Below are 17,484 nucleotides of genomic sequence, written 5' to 3'. Positions count from 1 at the left end.
GAAATTTTGATTAACTTTCAAAACGATGCTCATATCTATATAAACTAGACATGTAAATAGTAAAAAAATACCTACATATATAAGAGCAGGAAAGGACCTGAAGGACGCTAAAAAAAAGGAGAATTCTTAACTTGGAATACAGTAATGTTTCAAGGTTTAAATTTGTTTAATAGGGAAAAAATACTCTCCCTTTTAATGTTCAAAATCTACCTGTGTGAATGGCAAATGGCAAACGCCCTCAAAAATATCGTCCTACCACCACATCCATCCATGGACCATACCAGTTGATTGAATAGCGTGCTACGAAAAAGTGGATACATCTTATAACATGAGATAAAATATCGAAAAATTCATGTACATTTGCGTTCTAAGACAAAATCTATGTGATAGCCCAAATTAGAGTGGAAATATCATTGTTGAAGACAAACATAGTATACTGTCTGTACTATTAAGTATTAACCAAAAGAAAGTTAATTAAAAAAGTGAATTAGAAATGGTTTTGAAGAGCCTTCAAACTATAAAGGTGACAAGTTCACTTTTTCTCCTACTAATTTTAATACAGTCATCTAATGGACATCTTCGTCGATGTTTTTCTTGTCGTTCAAGAGGGGATCAAGGAGATTGTCGTGACCCCTTCTATCTTGCTGCAACAAATACTTCATCCAAACCAGCTGCCGAGGTTCGCACTACTGGAGTAGAAACTCCTCCGTGTGCGTCGGGCTGGTGCTCCAAAACCATTGAAGGAGTGGATAAGACATTTAAAGATGCAGAATACGGTCGGGCCACTCAGCGAGACTGTCTTCGCCGTCCTCCAAGTGATGGAAAGGAGAGATGTGCCTATGTTACTGTGAAAGCTAAAAATAATAAAAAAGTATTCATGTGTTTCTGCCAAGGTGATCTTTGTAACGGAGCTCATAATTCCAATAAGCCATCATATCTTATCACCATTCTATCATCATCACTCCTTTGCGTTGTATTCATCCTGAACCGTTTATTCTAAGTACCGTCATTGTATGTGCTTTCATGACCAAAATAGAAATATATCATGTATGTAAATGTACTCTAAATTGTCTTTTCTGAATATCATATGTCTTAAGATTAATATAATCTTAAGATTAAGATTACACCTCTTAATTTGTTACTCTTATTTTAATTTTAACGGTTGTTTTCCATGTCGTTTCTTAATTTAAGATTTAAATTGTCTTACATACTTGGCCTTTATATCTATGTCATAAACTATTCTTCATAAATGTCAGTCATTACTTGCCAAAATGTCTTCTTAAAATATGAAAAAAATATATTAGTAGATACTTACTAAATTAATTTTAGTTTTTATTAATGAATGTAACATCTATTTGATATTATTCGAATTTCGAAAAGCAAAGACAATAATTAATATATTATACATAGATCAAAAATCGATTTATTTTTTATCATTAGAGTGTTTGTTTATAATAATATATTTTTTATCATTAGAGTGTTTGTTTGTAATAATATATTGTATGAAATATGTTAATAAAATTTATATATTCTTCATGCATCTCCACTTTACATCTTGAATGTGGAGTAAGATTAACAGTTTATTCAGAAACTATGATATTAAGCTTAAAATTATATGATTAATATTTATCTGTTATAACATGATAAGATCAAATACAATGAAAACATTTATATCATTCATATTATTTTATATAATTAAAGTAAGAACCTTGTAAAAATTACCTTAATTTATATTGAAACTTTTATTTTGTCGTTTAATGACTAGATTTCCCCCTTCAGTTTTTGATTGATTTATTATAAATTCCAGTCCCAATATCTTAACGACATTAAAAAAATGCTATCACGAAGGTCTTTTGTATATATAAGTAATTTAAATAATATCGCAATTAATTATGTATTTTATTGAAAAATTATAATTAGTTTTCTTTTGAACATAACTAAGGGTGATTAGTTTAATTGGAGATAATAAAATACATACAATAATGATATAAAGTTTTTCCTGTCATCCGGCCAGTGATAAATTATAATATGTTGTTTAGATCATCAGTTTTTTTTTTAAATTTAGGGATATTTACGTTCTTTATATATATAACAATGGATTATATATATAAATACAATCTTAGTAACAACCTAAGATTGAATACAAATAAACTCAGGTACTAAGATTACCTTGGATTGAACATTGAAGCATCATCGATAATATAAATTATAATATGAATAAAAAGATGAGAGTGGGATATAAATAAATCAATATACAATGAATTAATAGTTAATTGACTGAGAATATGTTTAATATCCTTTGAATTATTATTTATTAATAAACAATCGCATGTGTTGATATCTCTACGGTTAAAGATTGAATGAATTTATATATATTTATAAAATAAGTAATAAGTATATAGTTCGAACTGTTGCCTAATTCGTTTCATAACTAATATTCCTCTTGAAGTATCTTGGTGTGAGCAACGATCATTGGAATATCTAAAAAATAGAAAAAGAAGAAATAAGCTGCTGCTGAATTAAAGAGGAATTCCTTGAGATATCAAATATTTCATATCTAACAAATAAAAATATTAGTTTATATTAAATAACTAGTTGATAAGTTCATAAAATATCGGGATTTTTTTACCTTCTAACGCCAAGGGATTTTTAAAACGGAAGAGCTCTTCTTCTAGAATCAATTGTGTTTTGTTTGCAATTTGAGGTAATGTGTTTGGATGTTTTTTTCTTGATTTGAGGTCCTTTTAATTAATTTGTTCATTATCTCACTGATACTCCTGGGAATATTTTGCTATCTTTTTACTTTGATTCAAGGAGGTTCATGATATGAAATGAGGAGTGTCCTCCTTTATATTATGTCTTATGTAATAATTGCCCAATCAAAGTTGTTAATTCATTGCTCTTTTTTTATTTATCCCATGATTTAGAATGGAATTTTTTTAGATAAAAGGAAAGAAATGGAGAAGTCATCGGAAGAGTTATCTCCTTCTAAGAGAGAAAACTCCCCACCACATCGAAAAAAGTTACCAGTTCCACAGCCAGAAAAAAACAATGCAAATTTCTGGTATTTTTTAAAGCAATGCATAGGGAGAGAATTGACGAAAATAACGATGCCAGTGGCCTGGAACGAGCCTCTGAGTTTTTTAGAACGTATATCAGAATATGTAAACTATGCGTTTTTACTCAAAGTAGCTCACTCAACCGAGGAATCGGACATTATTAATCGCCTTCAACTTGTCACGACATTTGCTGTCAGTTCATTAGCATCCAATAATGAAAGACTTGGAAAGCCATTTAATCCACTTTTAGGGGAAACTTATGAATTACGGAATTCTGAGGTCAGAATTCTTTGTGAGCAAGTTGGTCATCATCCGCCCGTTTCAGCATTTTATGCTGAACATCCTGATGGTCATTTTGTTTTTCAAGGTTCAATCAATCCTAAGGTCAAGTTTTGGGGAAAGTCTGTGGAGTTTTCTCCTAAAGGAACACTCTCTGTTCATTTTCCAGCCTTTAACGAAACGTTTACGTGGTCTAACGTTAATTGTATTGTCCATAACGTAATTGTGGGCTCCCTTTGGATGGAACATACTGGCACGATGGAAATAGTGAATCAAAAAACAAAACACCGTTGTGTTTTAACTTTCAAACCTGGAAGCTGGCACTCTGAACCAAATAATTTGCATGTTGTTGAAGGATTTCTCTTGGATCCTAATAAAAATAAATTACGGTTTATATATGGCAAATGGACAGAATTTCTATGTACAGTAAGTATCCCATCTTTTGAAGATTTTTTTAAAGTTAAGGCTGAAAAAATTGATATTGGAGCTACAAAACTTCCAAAACATTGTCCCTTGAATATGTGTGAGATATCAGGGTCTTCTTTACTTTGGCAAGCAGATCCTCGTCCTGAAGATTCAGATATATTTTATAATTTCACCGAATTTGCTATCCGTCTCAATGAAATTCGTGCGAATGAGTCATATCTTCATACAGACTGTCGACATAGACCTGACATTAGGGCTTTAGAAAATGGATTATTGGATCTTGCTGCATCAGAGAAAGAGAGGTTGGAGAATAAACAGAGGGAATATAGAAAACCTTATAAAGGGAAAAACGAATCCGATTGGTGGACACCCAAGTGGTTTATTCCTTCAAAAAACGAGTTTACAAAGGAGAGTGATTGGAAATATGTTGGTGGTTTTTGGGAGGATCCGAAGCGATCTATTCCTAGAAGTGATTCACTCAAAATTCCAGACATTTTTTAAACTAATCATGTTTTGAATAATATATCGTAAATTAAATAATTGCTAAAGCAATCTATGTAGTGATAGAAATATGTATTTCGCATGATTCAGCACGTAATTCTTCTAAATCAATTATTATTATTATTCAAAACTTTTGTCAACCCCCAACAATCATGGGGATTATTTGGACAATTATCATAACTGCATTAAATTGGTAGGTTGTATTGCTTAATTAGAAATTGTTAAAATGATAACATTGTCTTTTTTATTAGTTAAATATCAATGTTTAAGTAATGCAAATGTCGATACAAATGTTTGTTCATTTTTATTACTCCAAATATCTTTGTTGGAATCATATAAAATGTATATATGTACGTCTATACTTTGTCAAATAATTTATGTATTTAAATTGACACTAATTAATAATGACTTCAAAAGAAATTTAGTATTGTCATTAGATATGTGAAAATTGTCTTGAATCATCCTCATGAGTGTAAATCAATAAGAAAAATATACGTTGGTAACTTTGATAAACGAAATATCTGCTGAGAGAGGTCGCTATAAAAGCTATAGTATTCCTTGCTCGCTAATACGTATAAATTTTCAAAATAGGGAGAAATAATTACTATAAGCACTAATACCTTGCTCATAATAATAAACTTATACGAGGATTTTGAGAACCTTCACACCCCTAATTGTCATACTAAAATACAACTTACCCATGATGTGTTTCACACTGTTGAGATTTACTCATGTCACTAAAACCGTCTAAATTTTGTGAGGAAAAAAAAAGTGAAATGAACAATCTAAAGTTTATAATGACGTAACTTAATCAAATACGATCTCATTAATTGTCTTCGATAATTAACTAATATACTTCTATAATTATTAATATTATCCTCCCCAATACTACCACAGTGTAGATGATGGGATTTGCTGTTTTGTATCATGCATTTCTGACAGGCTACTTAACTGTTACTATATATGTTATTATGATAAAATTATTGTTTTACAATTGCTTTTAAGTGTTCAAGGAGACATCCCCCTTTTATTGTATTGTGTCACAATTATTAATGTCTTACTCTTATGAGTCACATGAATAATTATAACTGATTATGCTTTGTTAATTCAATGAACTTTCCTACTATGATTTATTCAATGATTTAAAATTTATTATGTAAATGATTTTATAAAATGTTTTTTATACCTTATGAATTCTATAAATATCTAATAATAATGAATACCCCTCACTATAGCATAGATAAGAATCCTGTTCACAGTATAAAGAATGAAAGTTTAAATATATGTAGATTTGGTACCTTAGGCTCTCTTGCGCTACTCTGCGTAATTTTTGTTATTATTTTTTGTTTGTTATACATATTGCATACTTTTTAACATTACTAAAATGAACAATGTAAATACATTTACACTTCATTTTTGAATTTTTTGCTCAGTCTGTGATTGATCTTTTCTTAAAGGCATTAGGTTTGTTCTTCTAAATGTTATGTGAATCAGTTGTATTTATGTATTTTGACATCGTCGTCTCATGAAACATACTGTCGCCGTACGTACATCATTCATTTGGGATATATATTTTTTAAACAAATAATCACACGACTTTTCAGGTATTCAAAAAAAAATAATAATATTTTCTTGAAAAGTCTATGAGTAAAATTTGAATTTGTCTCAACATTATCTAATTCAATAGAAGTTTTTGATTGTACAACTTGATTTTGTTTGTAAATGAATAACAGATCATTGTTAACCAAAGTGAGATAGATATCGAAATATTGTCTGTATCAAGTGACTAATAGAAAAATGATGGTTTTTGGAAACAAATGAATAAGATAACTTCTCATAACGACAATGACTAATTTATGGGATAAATAGTGTCACAAATTGTTAACATTAAATATCGTTCTGAAATATATATATGACGAGAAGGGCATTGCCGTTAAATACATACTCCTCTCATACAAGAGCTCGAGTACTTCAAGTATTACTGATGATTATTTATAGGAGTCATCTTTTAACATAATTACAGTTGAGGATGAAAATATTCCAATTTAAGCTAAAGGCATACATACATGACCACAAATGCTAAAATTTCCTCAAATATAGCTTAGCCTACTTTATTGATCCTAGTATCATATCGAATAGCAATGAAAATGAAACTAAAGATTGCAAATCACAAAATAGGCAAAAGTATCTAAGTTGTAAATTATTTGGAATAAATTATTCTTTATTATTTATTAAAAATATCTTTGACTGTAGGTATGTATAATGTTTATCCCATGACCGGAGTTTAATATTTGAGATCTCCTTTCAGAGCTGTATTCCAGTCCAGTACTATTTCTCTGATTGAGTATATAAAAATTAAATACAAATATATCCTTAATATTTAATTTTGATTACCGAGTTAAAAAACTACAGGTACTTAATTAATTACTAATTAGTCCCTTGTCGTTTAAAACAAGAATTTCAAAGAGGACATGCCTGGCGTAAAAAAACCGTTTAGAGATAGTCGTCCTATAAATAGTAGACATGAATTAAGTCAAGGAATATTCCTTGACTAAGTGTATTGTATTAATGTCATATTTTATTAAAATGTAGCTACATCAAAAATTCATGGAAAATGTCATTCACATAACACCGTAAGCATAATTTCCTTCAAAAGTAAAAAATGTACGCTATTTTTCGTAGTTTTTTCCAGATGTTTCATACAACGATATATCAGAAATTCTTGTTTTCTTGGTTAAAAAATTTGGAACCCATTTTTGAAACAAACTACGTTACTTAATGCTTTAAAACACGTCTATAATCTGTATATGGTCCCTAATAGTGGAGAGAAAGTATCGTAATTATATATAAATAACGAATTAATATATAATTTTATAATATAGAATATTATAATTTTACAATTCATTTAGAAAGAAAAAAAGTACAAAAGTTGGGAGGAATTTTTTAATTATTCTTTTAGAGAACTATCTAATATAGAATAGACGCAATTTACAGAATTTATCACAACAGAATGTGTTAAAATGAGAACTTTCAATAAATAAAAAGTTTGAGCCCAAAGGGCAAATGAATGGGATTTTTAGTTCATATAACCCGAGCCCAATTCAACTTCGAGTTAATATGGTCCCGAGTCCAAGTCCAATCCGAGTCCTTAAGGTAACAAATCAAGTCAAGGCCGAAACCATGGAAAAATAACTCAAGTACTTCAGCTCCGTCTTCTTTATCTATTGTCATTACTCATTACAGTAATTAAATGAATGAAATTCATGGATAATTCAAAAATTTAACGAATAATGTAAAAAAAAGTTTTACTTATAAATTAATTTATATTTACAGATCATCCAGAGATCATTAAACATTGATCAATCATGTTGGGATGCTGTTCATGAAAGTACATATGTACTTAGGCACATTTCAATAAGCTCAAAGTTGAAATTAAACTTAAGTTGATACAAATCTTCATATAATTTTATTTTATCTAATATCTTTATTAATTATCTATTGCACATTTAAATTATAGAAAAATATATGGACTACAAAAAGTGTACATATATTAATAAAAATACACCATTTTATATGGGAAAAAATAAAAATATTAACGTCTCTCTGGAATCATATATATTTTTTATGATAGAAGTTATTTTTTCATTACGAAAGGGTTTCCTTATATTAGGAAAAAGTACAATCCCAAGTCTTATTAAAAATCCTCTCTGGTAATAAGATTTAAAAAAAAATCGATTTCCTCCTTGTAATTAATCATATTATAAACATAAGAATAATTAATTGGATAACTAGATAGTCAACTTGGCTATGATTCCTTTGACTTAAAAATAATAGTCACGAAATATACATGCCTATATTTTTCTAATACTTCAGAAATTCAGAAGCTCAAGTTACTCGAATATATATTTTATATTGCTTTGACTAATTTATTTTATTTTATAAACCAAGAGATGATTGCAGAAATAAGGGAATTTTATCATTTACATGAGTAATTTCGCCTGTAAATTTACTTGATATGAATATTTATTGAGTTAGACTTGAGCATTAGAGACTTGAAACTTAACTCCGACTAGGAGTCGTACACTTACAGGATACTCACGAACGAGTGATTTTACTCCTAGTGTAAGTATTTCTATAATTAATTATTAACTATTTCAAGTTTTCTATAGCTAAAAGATAAATTAAACTATTATATTTAAACAGATATAAATAAAATAAAATTTTGTCATACAATATTTCATGTTTAAGATTAAAAACATTCAGTGTGTAAATATAAATATTCATAGAAAAATATATAGAAATGTTAAATTTGTAATGATGATATTTAATGAAATTAAGGTAAATTTTGTATCATTAGTGTTAGATTTTTTATTTTATTATATGCATAGAGATTCTCTACGTATAAAATATACATATTTTTTCACTTATGTTATTTACTTTTCAGAAGTTCCATTCGTAATTTTATTTCCTCGATATTAAAAAGGAAAATGGGTTTGTATATTGATATATCTACATATATTTGTATTCTTAAACAATTTGACTTCAATTGATATTCTTAAAACTATTTGTAGTACTTTTTATTTTCTTTGAAAAAGTTTCTTAACCTAATAATTTATGCTATAATGTTCTGATTTTAGAAAAGAAGGTCAAATCTTTTACTGTGAAAAAAGTGGTTAATAATGATTGCACTGATGCATCATTTTCAGATGTACAACTTCGAAACGAATGCGAAGAAAAAGATGGGGTGATTACCATGATCACTACCCATGAAGACGCCCTGTATAAGACGGAAATTAGTCTGAATGAACTAATTTGCAACGAGGCAGAACCTTCCCGAACTTCTAATGATAGAACTATTCTTGATCCAATTAATGAAGATTCAGAATCAAATAGAATTGAAAAAAATCAAGAGTGCATAATATCATGTGAAGATTTAACTATAATACTAAGGGCGACTTATAAGGAAATACCAGATGGCTGTGAAGACATATCTTCATCAGAAGATGAGAGGGTAGCATGTACTCACATGAAGCATGTATGCCAAAAAGTATTCAAAACAAATACCAGAATCCAAAATCAATCTCATTTCAAAGATTCTTCGGAAGAAACCAAGAGGAGAGCTTCAAAATATTCAGAATATATTTCAAAATCAAATGAAAAATGGGATGTACAATCTGAAACATTAAAAGAGAATAATAAGTATGAAAATATAAATATTACTATCAAAAATTCTGAAGATGAGAAATCATCTGATTCTATACAAACACTTAAGAAAGGTATTGACATTCATGACGATAAAAAATCAATAGATTCACAAGAGAAATCCAATTCATCAGTAATATCCATGATAAAAGAGAGTTACGGAAATGGTGAGTCAAAAGGAACTCTTGAAGGTATAATAATTTCTATTCCAAAAAAAGGGAAGGATGAAATTTCAAAGAGTTCCAAAAAGGAGTTTCAGGAGTTATCTGAGAAAAGTAGTCAACAAAGTAAGTCACATGATTCTGACAAAAGTCCGATTTTGGATACATCGAAATCAGGAAGTGAATCAAAAGCCATTTCAGAGAAATCTAAGAAAAAAAGTAGAGGAAGTTCTAAATCATCGAAAAATGTACAAGAAGTTCCGTCAATTGAGGAATCCGAAAGCAAAGAAACGCAGGATATGTTGTATCAAGAAGAACAAGAAGATCTATCAGAAAAAGACTCCATGAGTACAAATGAAAGTTCAATAACAAAATCGACAGAGTTATCTGAATCTGAGTCAATTCTAGATTCTACTTTACTTAGTGAGAAGTTTCAGAATTTATCTGAGAAAATTAGTCAACAAAGTAAGTCACATGATTCTGACAAAAGTCCGATTTTGGATGCTTCGAAATCAGGAAGTGAATCAAAAGCCATTTCAGAGAAATCTAAGAAAAAAAGTAAAGGAAGTTCTAAATCATCGAAAAATACACAGGAAGTTCCGTCAATTGAGGAATCCGAAAGCAAAGAAACGCAGGATATGTTGTATCAAGAAGAACAAGAAGATCTATCAGAAAAAGACTCCATGAGTACAAATGAAAGTTCAATAACAAAATCGACAGAGTTATCTGAATCTGAGTCAATTCTAGATTCTACTTTACTTAGTGAGAAGTTTCAGAATTTATCTGAGAAAATTAGTCAACAAAGTAAGTCACATGATTCTGACAAAAGTCCGATTTTGGATGCTTCGAAATCAGGAAGTGAATCAAAAGCCATTTCAGAGAAATCTAAGAAAAAAAGTAAAGGAAGTTCTAAATCATCGAAAAATACACAAGAAGTTCCGTCAATTGAGGAATCCAAAAGCAAAGAAACGCAGGATATGTTGTATCAAGAAGAACAAGAAGATCTATCAGAAAAAGACTCCATGAGTACAAATGAAAGTTCAATAACAAAATCGACAGAGTTATCTGAATCTGAGTCAATTCTAGATTCTACTTTACTTAGTGAGAAGTTTCAGAATTTATCTGAGAAAATTAGTCAACAAAGTAAGTCACATGATTCTGACAAAAGTCCGATTTTGGATGCTTCGAAATCAGGAAGTGAATCAAAAGCCATTTCAGAGAAATCTAAGAAAAAAAGTAAAGGAAGTTCTAAATCATCGAAAAATACACAGGAAGTTCCGTCAATTGAGGAATCCAAAAGCAAAGAAACGCAGGATATGTTGTATCAAGAAGAACAAGAAGATCTATCAGAAAAAGACTCCATGAGTACAAATGAAAGTTCAATAACAAAATCGACAAAGTTATCTGTATCAATTTTAGATTCTACTTTACTTAGTGAGAAGTTTCAGAATTTATCTGAGAAAATTAGTCAACAAAGTAAGTCACATGATTCTGACAAAAGTCCGATTTTGGATACTTCGAAATCAGGAAGTGAATCAAAAGCCATTTCAGAGAAATCTAAGAAAAAAAGTAAAGGAAGTTCTAAATCATCGAAAAATACACTAGAAGTTCCATCAATTGAGGTATCCAAAAGCAAAGAAACGCAGGATATGTTGTATCAAGAAGAACAAGAAGATCTATCAGAAAAAGACTCCATGAGTAAAAATGAAAGTTCAATAACAAAATCGACAGAGTTATCTGAATCTGAGTCAATTCTAGATTCTACTTTACTTAGTGAGAAGTTTCAGAATTTATCTGAGAAAATTAGTCAACAAAGTAAGTCACATGATTCTGACAAAAGTTTGATTTTGGATACTACGAAATCAAGAAGTAAATCAAAAGCCACTTCAGAGAAATCTAAGAAAAAAAGTAAAGGAAGTTCTAAGTCATCGAAAAATGAGCAAAAAATTCAGTCAATTGAGGAATCCAAAAGCATGGAAACTGAAGAACCCAAGGATAAGTCGATTAAAGAAGATCTAACAGGAAAAGTTATCATTAGTAAAAATGAAAGTACAAAAACGAGATCGACGAAGTTATCTGATAAGAAGATTCAGGATGTATCTGAGAAAAGTACTCAAAAGAGTAGATCACATCATTCTGACAAAAGTTCGATTTTAGCTACAACGAATTTAGGAAGAAAATCCAAAGCAAGTACACATAAATCTCAGAAAAAAAGTGAAGTAAGTTCAAAATCTTATAAATCATCAAAAAAGACACAAGAAGGATCTTCAAATGGGAAATCCAAAACCAATGGAACAAAAGAATCTACAAAAAAAACAATTCAAATCTCAAAAACAGATCTAAGAGAAAAAGATTTAGTGAGTTTAAAAACGAAATCGACTAAGTTATCTGAAACTGATTCAACATTATTTAGTAAGAAGCTTCAGGGTTTATCTGAGAAAAGTTCTCAAAAGAGTAGGTCACATCATTCTGACAAAAGTCCAATTTTGGATAATAAATCAGGAAGTAAATCCAAACCAAGTACAGAAAAATCTCCCAAAAAAAGTGAAGTAAGTACGGAATCTTGTAAATCACCGAATAAGACGCAAGAAGAATCTTTAAGTGGAAAATCTAAAACCAACCAAACAAAAGCATCTGCAGAAAAATCAAATGATACAACTTCTGATCCAAAGAACTTTAAGAGTGATAATTATAAAATGAAAGATCAAAAATCAAATCCATCTCATGAGAAAAAGTCTGAAGATTTGTCGATCGATTTAAACAAATTTGAAGTTTCTTCTCAAGACTCAATTTCTTCAATCAAAACTTCAGAATCGATTTTTTCAGTTAACACTCAAGATTCTATTGATTATATGACTGAAAAGAGATCATTGAACAAGTCTTATCAGGCATCTTATTTATACCATGAAGATGAAGACCTAGTTAAAGATTTCAATGACGGATCGCAAAATTTATCTTTTCTGAAAATATATTCTGACAAAGAAAACACAGAAATAAGCTTGATAGTTGCTTCCGTTAAAGATTCAAGTTCCTGCTTTGAGGAAAATACAACTGAAAGACTAGAACTATTAGAGTCAGTTGAGATTTCTCAAATTGAATCTTTTGAATCACATGAAGATCAAGCAGAAGGGAAAAATTTGAAGCAAATAAATTATAATTGTGATTCAAACCAAGAATCTAATCCTCCTTCTGACCATTGTTTACCGTTAGAAAAATTGGATGATATAGGAAATTTGACTATTTTGTCAGTTGAAACATATACAAAACATACAAAAAGAACTGACTATGGTAATGAACAATTAAAAACTGAACTTGCAGATCCAGAATTAAAGGTAAAATCTTATCATGATTTAAATAAATCAGATTCAAACTCTACATCATCATCAGATTGTGAATCATCGAGTAATAAATCAACTTCTGAAACAACTGGCAGTGGATCATCGAGTAATAAATCGACTTCAGAAATTACAAAATGTGAATCATCGAGTAATAAATCTGATTCTGAAACATCAGACTCTGAAAGTAACTCTGCTTCCAAGATAAAAAGTTTTGAATTATCAAGTAATCACTCTAATTTGTCTGATACTAAGGAATATAGTTCGGTTCATGAGTCAGGAGAGATGCAGTCAAATTCTAAAACATCAAAATTATCTATTACAAAATTACATTTATCTAATGAAGGAGATTCAAATAATTATTTAGAGGAAATGGATTCAGATAATAGAACATCCAATTCAAAAAAAAAAAAATTGTCATCAAATAATGGAGGTAGTACTTCAGTGGATGAAAAATATGATTCAGCTATAAAAAAATTGAATACCACTTCACATTTATCAACTACAAATTCATCAAAAGCTTTATCAACAGATTTTAAAGAATCATGTTCAAATCAATCATTAAAGTATAAACATTCAAATAATAAATTATCACGGGACCAAAACAAATATGAATCAAATCGATCTGTAAGTGATGAAAATGATAAATTATCTCCTAATAAAGAGGAATCAGAATCATCCTCATCTAATATGAGATCATCAAAAAATAAATACTTTTCAAAAAAATCCAAACCATCTAATCCTAAAAAAGCTCATTCAAAAACAAACGCCGAAAATTCATCAAACAAGGAATCACAATCTAAACCTTATTTAAGTATAAAGAACAAGAAGTACTACAGTAAAAAATCAAATAAAGAAGACCACTCCAACATAAAAACGAATATTTCAAATGATAGTAATGTTAGTAAATTAACAGGAAAAAAATCAAAAAAACCAATTAGCCAAAGCAATACAATTACAGATGAAAAATTATCGAATACTTCTCAAAAGTCAGTTTTATTCACAAAAGAGGATCAACCAATAGAGTACTGGCTCCAATCGACCTCTAGTACAAAATCTAAACTAAATTCAAGTACAATTTCAAGCTCAGCGATCTTAAAAGAAAAAAGCTATCTTAATAAAGAAATTTCTGCATTCAATTCTACAAAAATAACTCTTGAACCATCTCCCACTAATAACTTATCTATAGAATCATTTAGTAATGATGACAATAAATCCAAATCACCTATAGACTTAGTTTCCAAAATTGAAGATTCCTCACAGCGATATGAATCTTCAAATTTTTCTAAGAATAGATCACAAAACAATTTGCTTACTTCCGATACTATTTTTCAAAATAAAGTGGAAATGGTTTCGGACTTTGAATCTCCTATAACACCAACTTCAACTCTTAATTCCAGAAATATATTATCTATTAATGATAAGCCTAGAGTAATGTCTAGTGAAATAACACCATATAAGGAAGAATCAACTAGTGTAGAATTAAAAGGGAACAAAGTTGATGGGGAGAGAGACTCTGATGCTCCAAATGTACCTAAAGATAACAGTTCATTCTTGCCTGGCCAAGTTTTAGTAAATGATATGATGGCAACAGTTAAATCGGCTCTCGAAAATCGACTTGCAAAATGTGATATTGACGACATAATGGCTAAAATTTTTGCAAACGATGCAAAAAATAAAATAACAGATGTTCCCCATGCTCCTTCTAATCAGGTTGTAAATCATCTTGTTATTGAAGATTCCAACGTGGACAAAAATAATTTGGAAAAAGTGATTATTGATGAAAATATCAAAGATGGCGAAAGACATGAAAATTCTACAACAATTATCGAAACACACAGTCAAAATATTTTTACTAGTCAATCTAAAACCATTCAAAATGATGAACTATTGAAAGATGAATTTGTTACTATCATAAAAAATCCACATGAAAATAGTTCACAGACGACTTCCATCAATCAAATTTCATCCTCTGGTGGTTTGACTACACACCAAATGGACAAGTCTACACCCAATCAATCTCTTAATTTATTTGAAAACAAGCATATTTTATCTCCAAACAAAGTTGAATATAGTAATAAATTAGAATCAAGCTGTTCATCTAATCATTTAGACGAAACATTTAGTGAAGAAAATATACCAAAAGACAAGGTTTCTGAAACAGTGACTTCATTATTAGCTGGTGGTGAAAATTTACAATTAAATACTTCTAATGATTATTTGCTTGAAGATGTTGTTGGTAACGGAAGTTATAGGAGTAAAAATAATATAGTTAATGCCGATAATTCAGAGGAAAAACTCATTAATAGAAGTGATGTTGCATCATTTGGAAGGACTCATATTCGTTTGGAAGATGATCCGTGTAGAACTGATAATAATGGAATTGTGGTTGACTACCAGGATATCCGTGACGAGCAACCAGAAAAAGTTATAGATATTCGTTTAGGAAATCTAAGGGTAAATTTAAGTTTTTAGGTTAAATAATATTCCAGCCTTATACATTATTATACATATATTAATATTCATGTATTTATAGGCGAGGCATGTTTATGAAATTGTTGTGGATATTTCAAATGACCAATTAGAAGTTGATGTTAAGGATATTACATTTAGCAAACAATGTGCACAGTTAAGTATAAAAACTAATTTAACCTACAAAATGCATGCTCCTTGATGGTTCCGCATTAAACCACTACCTTTTTAAATTATTTTCAAACTTAATTTTCTTTCCGACATAGATTAGCATCTATCATTCAGAAGGATGATACAAATGTATGCTGTGTTTTCTATTTGGAAAGCAATCATGACGAGAATCTTGAACGATGTCTAGCTATCAATGTTAAAAACCTTCAAACAGGAGAAGTAAAAGATAATTACTCTATCATTTTTCATGCTAAAGTTATTGGTAATTACATGTTGATCACAATTGTGTTACAAAGTTATTAATATGACCTTTTATTATCTTAGATCAAAAAAGATGAAGGTATTTACCTAAATAAAGAAAATGCAATACCTGTCTATAGAGTTTAGATGCTATCTACAACTACTGTTACAGAAAAATCAAGAGACTTTTATTGTTATTATTTGATTCAATATTATTGTAATGCTTCGATTTATTAATTATAGGATAACTATTTAATAATTTAATATTTCAGACCAAATCTTAGTTTGAAAACTTATTTTTGATTTAACAAATTAAGTCGATACCTCACTAACTTGTACATTATATGTTGTTGTCAACTGTCGATTCTTATGCTTCATATCCCCTTATCAATGTTCTTAACGTTGATTAGTTGAATGAGCTCTTGTTAAGCTGCGGTTGTGAACTTATTATTATGCTGTGAACAATTGCCAATTGATATAGCCTAAGTAGGGATGTAATTTTTGTAAATTAAAAAAAAAGAGCGCGAGGAGAAGGCGGGAGCAAGATATATGCTAGACCAATAATATCTAAGCAAGAGAGAATGATAAATGTTACAAAACCTCTTACAAACAAACTAATTTATCGGATGAAGCAGGAAGAAATAAAATGATTTAGCAATTTTTTTGTGAAAACAATTATTGTGATGAACTTTAGTCATCAAATTAATTACTTATAAAAGAATAAGGATGGTTTGGATGGATATTTTTTATGGAACATCTAAATATATGAATCTGAGTCAACTCATAGTTCCATTCAAATCCTATGTGTTTATGACATTAGGATATCTATCATGTTCAGGGATCTCATTTCTTTATAAAAGGTTGTTGCGCCTTTTTCGATATATATCATCTCATTTAATGGAAGTATCAGTCATTGTGCAAGATCTTTAACGTCCATATCTATTATTTCATCATACATTGGTTCAAATACACATCCGTCTCTATATCTTTAAGTTGTATCTGTATTGAATCGTTGTATACTTCTATAATAACTGACGATATGTTTCATCAAGAGGAGTAATACTGGAATGAAATGCACAGTGAGTAACAAAAACCTTCTATCTGCATCTCTTCCATTGAATCTCCTTTCAAAATTATATCTCTATTTATATTTCGTCTCCTAATATTCTTAGAAAACTTTTTCATTGATTTGAATCCTTAAATGTCATTGATGTACATAAAAAATAAACAATTCATATCTATACACTGAGTGCATTTATAAGGCTGTAATATTTCTGCAATTCTAGATAATTCATCCTCACTTCCGATTCCATTATTACTTATGAGTCTCTTCTGTCATTGGAAAAAGTAGAAGACAATCCTGGAGCTTGAATTTAATGTGGCACTCTTTTTTCAATATCTTTATCAGCAAAGCCACGAAAAAAATTCAACTCTCCTATTACCTACATAGGTATATGCATAAATAGTTAATTTTCATGTTAATAAATTTTCGGTGATCTTATAACTTAAATAGAGTTATATTGGAAATTAAGAATTTCGTTTAACATATTTTAAAAGTTATTGAGTCGGAAGTCATTTTCTGAATTACTAAATCACTTGTCATTATATTTCAATATCCTTGAACGTGAGGATATAGGA

The 17,484-nt window shown here is 29.4% G+C and overlaps 4 protein-coding genes across 4 annotated transcripts in view; 3 read left to right on the top strand and 1 right to left on the bottom strand.

Annotated features, from left to right (window-relative positions):
* sli (slit guidance ligand) overlaps positions 1–17,484 on the bottom strand; it is a 388,150-nt gene that overhangs the window by 294,468 nt on the left and 76,198 nt on the right. The window lies entirely within an intron of this gene.
* Positions 494–1,000, top strand: rtv (QVR superfamily protein rtv). Its single transcript, XM_071890809.1, has one exon. It carries the CDS (start codon positions 494–496, stop codon positions 998–1,000), a length of 507 nt encoding a protein of 168 aa, XP_071746910.1.
* Positions 2,428–5,592, top strand: LOC121122631 (oxysterol-binding protein-related protein 2). Its single transcript, XM_040717664.2, has 2 exons — positions 2,428–2,704; positions 2,928–5,592. Exon 2 carries the CDS (start codon positions 2,958–2,960, stop codon positions 4,263–4,265), a length of 1,308 nt encoding a protein of 435 aa, XP_040573598.1. The 5' UTR covers positions 2,428–2,704; positions 2,928–2,957; the 3' UTR covers positions 4,266–5,592.
* LOC121123094 (uncharacterized) lies at positions 8,711–16,124 on the top strand. The gene is made up of 5 exons (XM_040718179.2): positions 8,711–8,756; positions 8,903–15,420; positions 15,500–15,591; positions 15,702–15,868; positions 15,931–16,124. Exons 1-5 carry the CDS (start codon positions 8,753–8,755, stop codon positions 15,942–15,944), a joined length of 6,795 nt encoding a protein of 2,264 aa, XP_040574113.1. The 5' UTR covers positions 8,711–8,752; the 3' UTR covers positions 15,945–16,124.

This window comes from Lepeophtheirus salmonis, chromosome 8 (assembly GCF_016086655.4).
Source record: "Lepeophtheirus salmonis chromosome 8, UVic_Lsal_1.4, whole genome shotgun sequence".
Lineage (NCBI taxonomy): Eukaryota > Metazoa > Arthropoda > Copepoda > Siphonostomatoida > Caligidae > Lepeophtheirus > Lepeophtheirus salmonis.
Note: the sequence above shows the minus strand (reverse complement) of the source record. Positions and strands in the feature narration are given on the sequence as shown.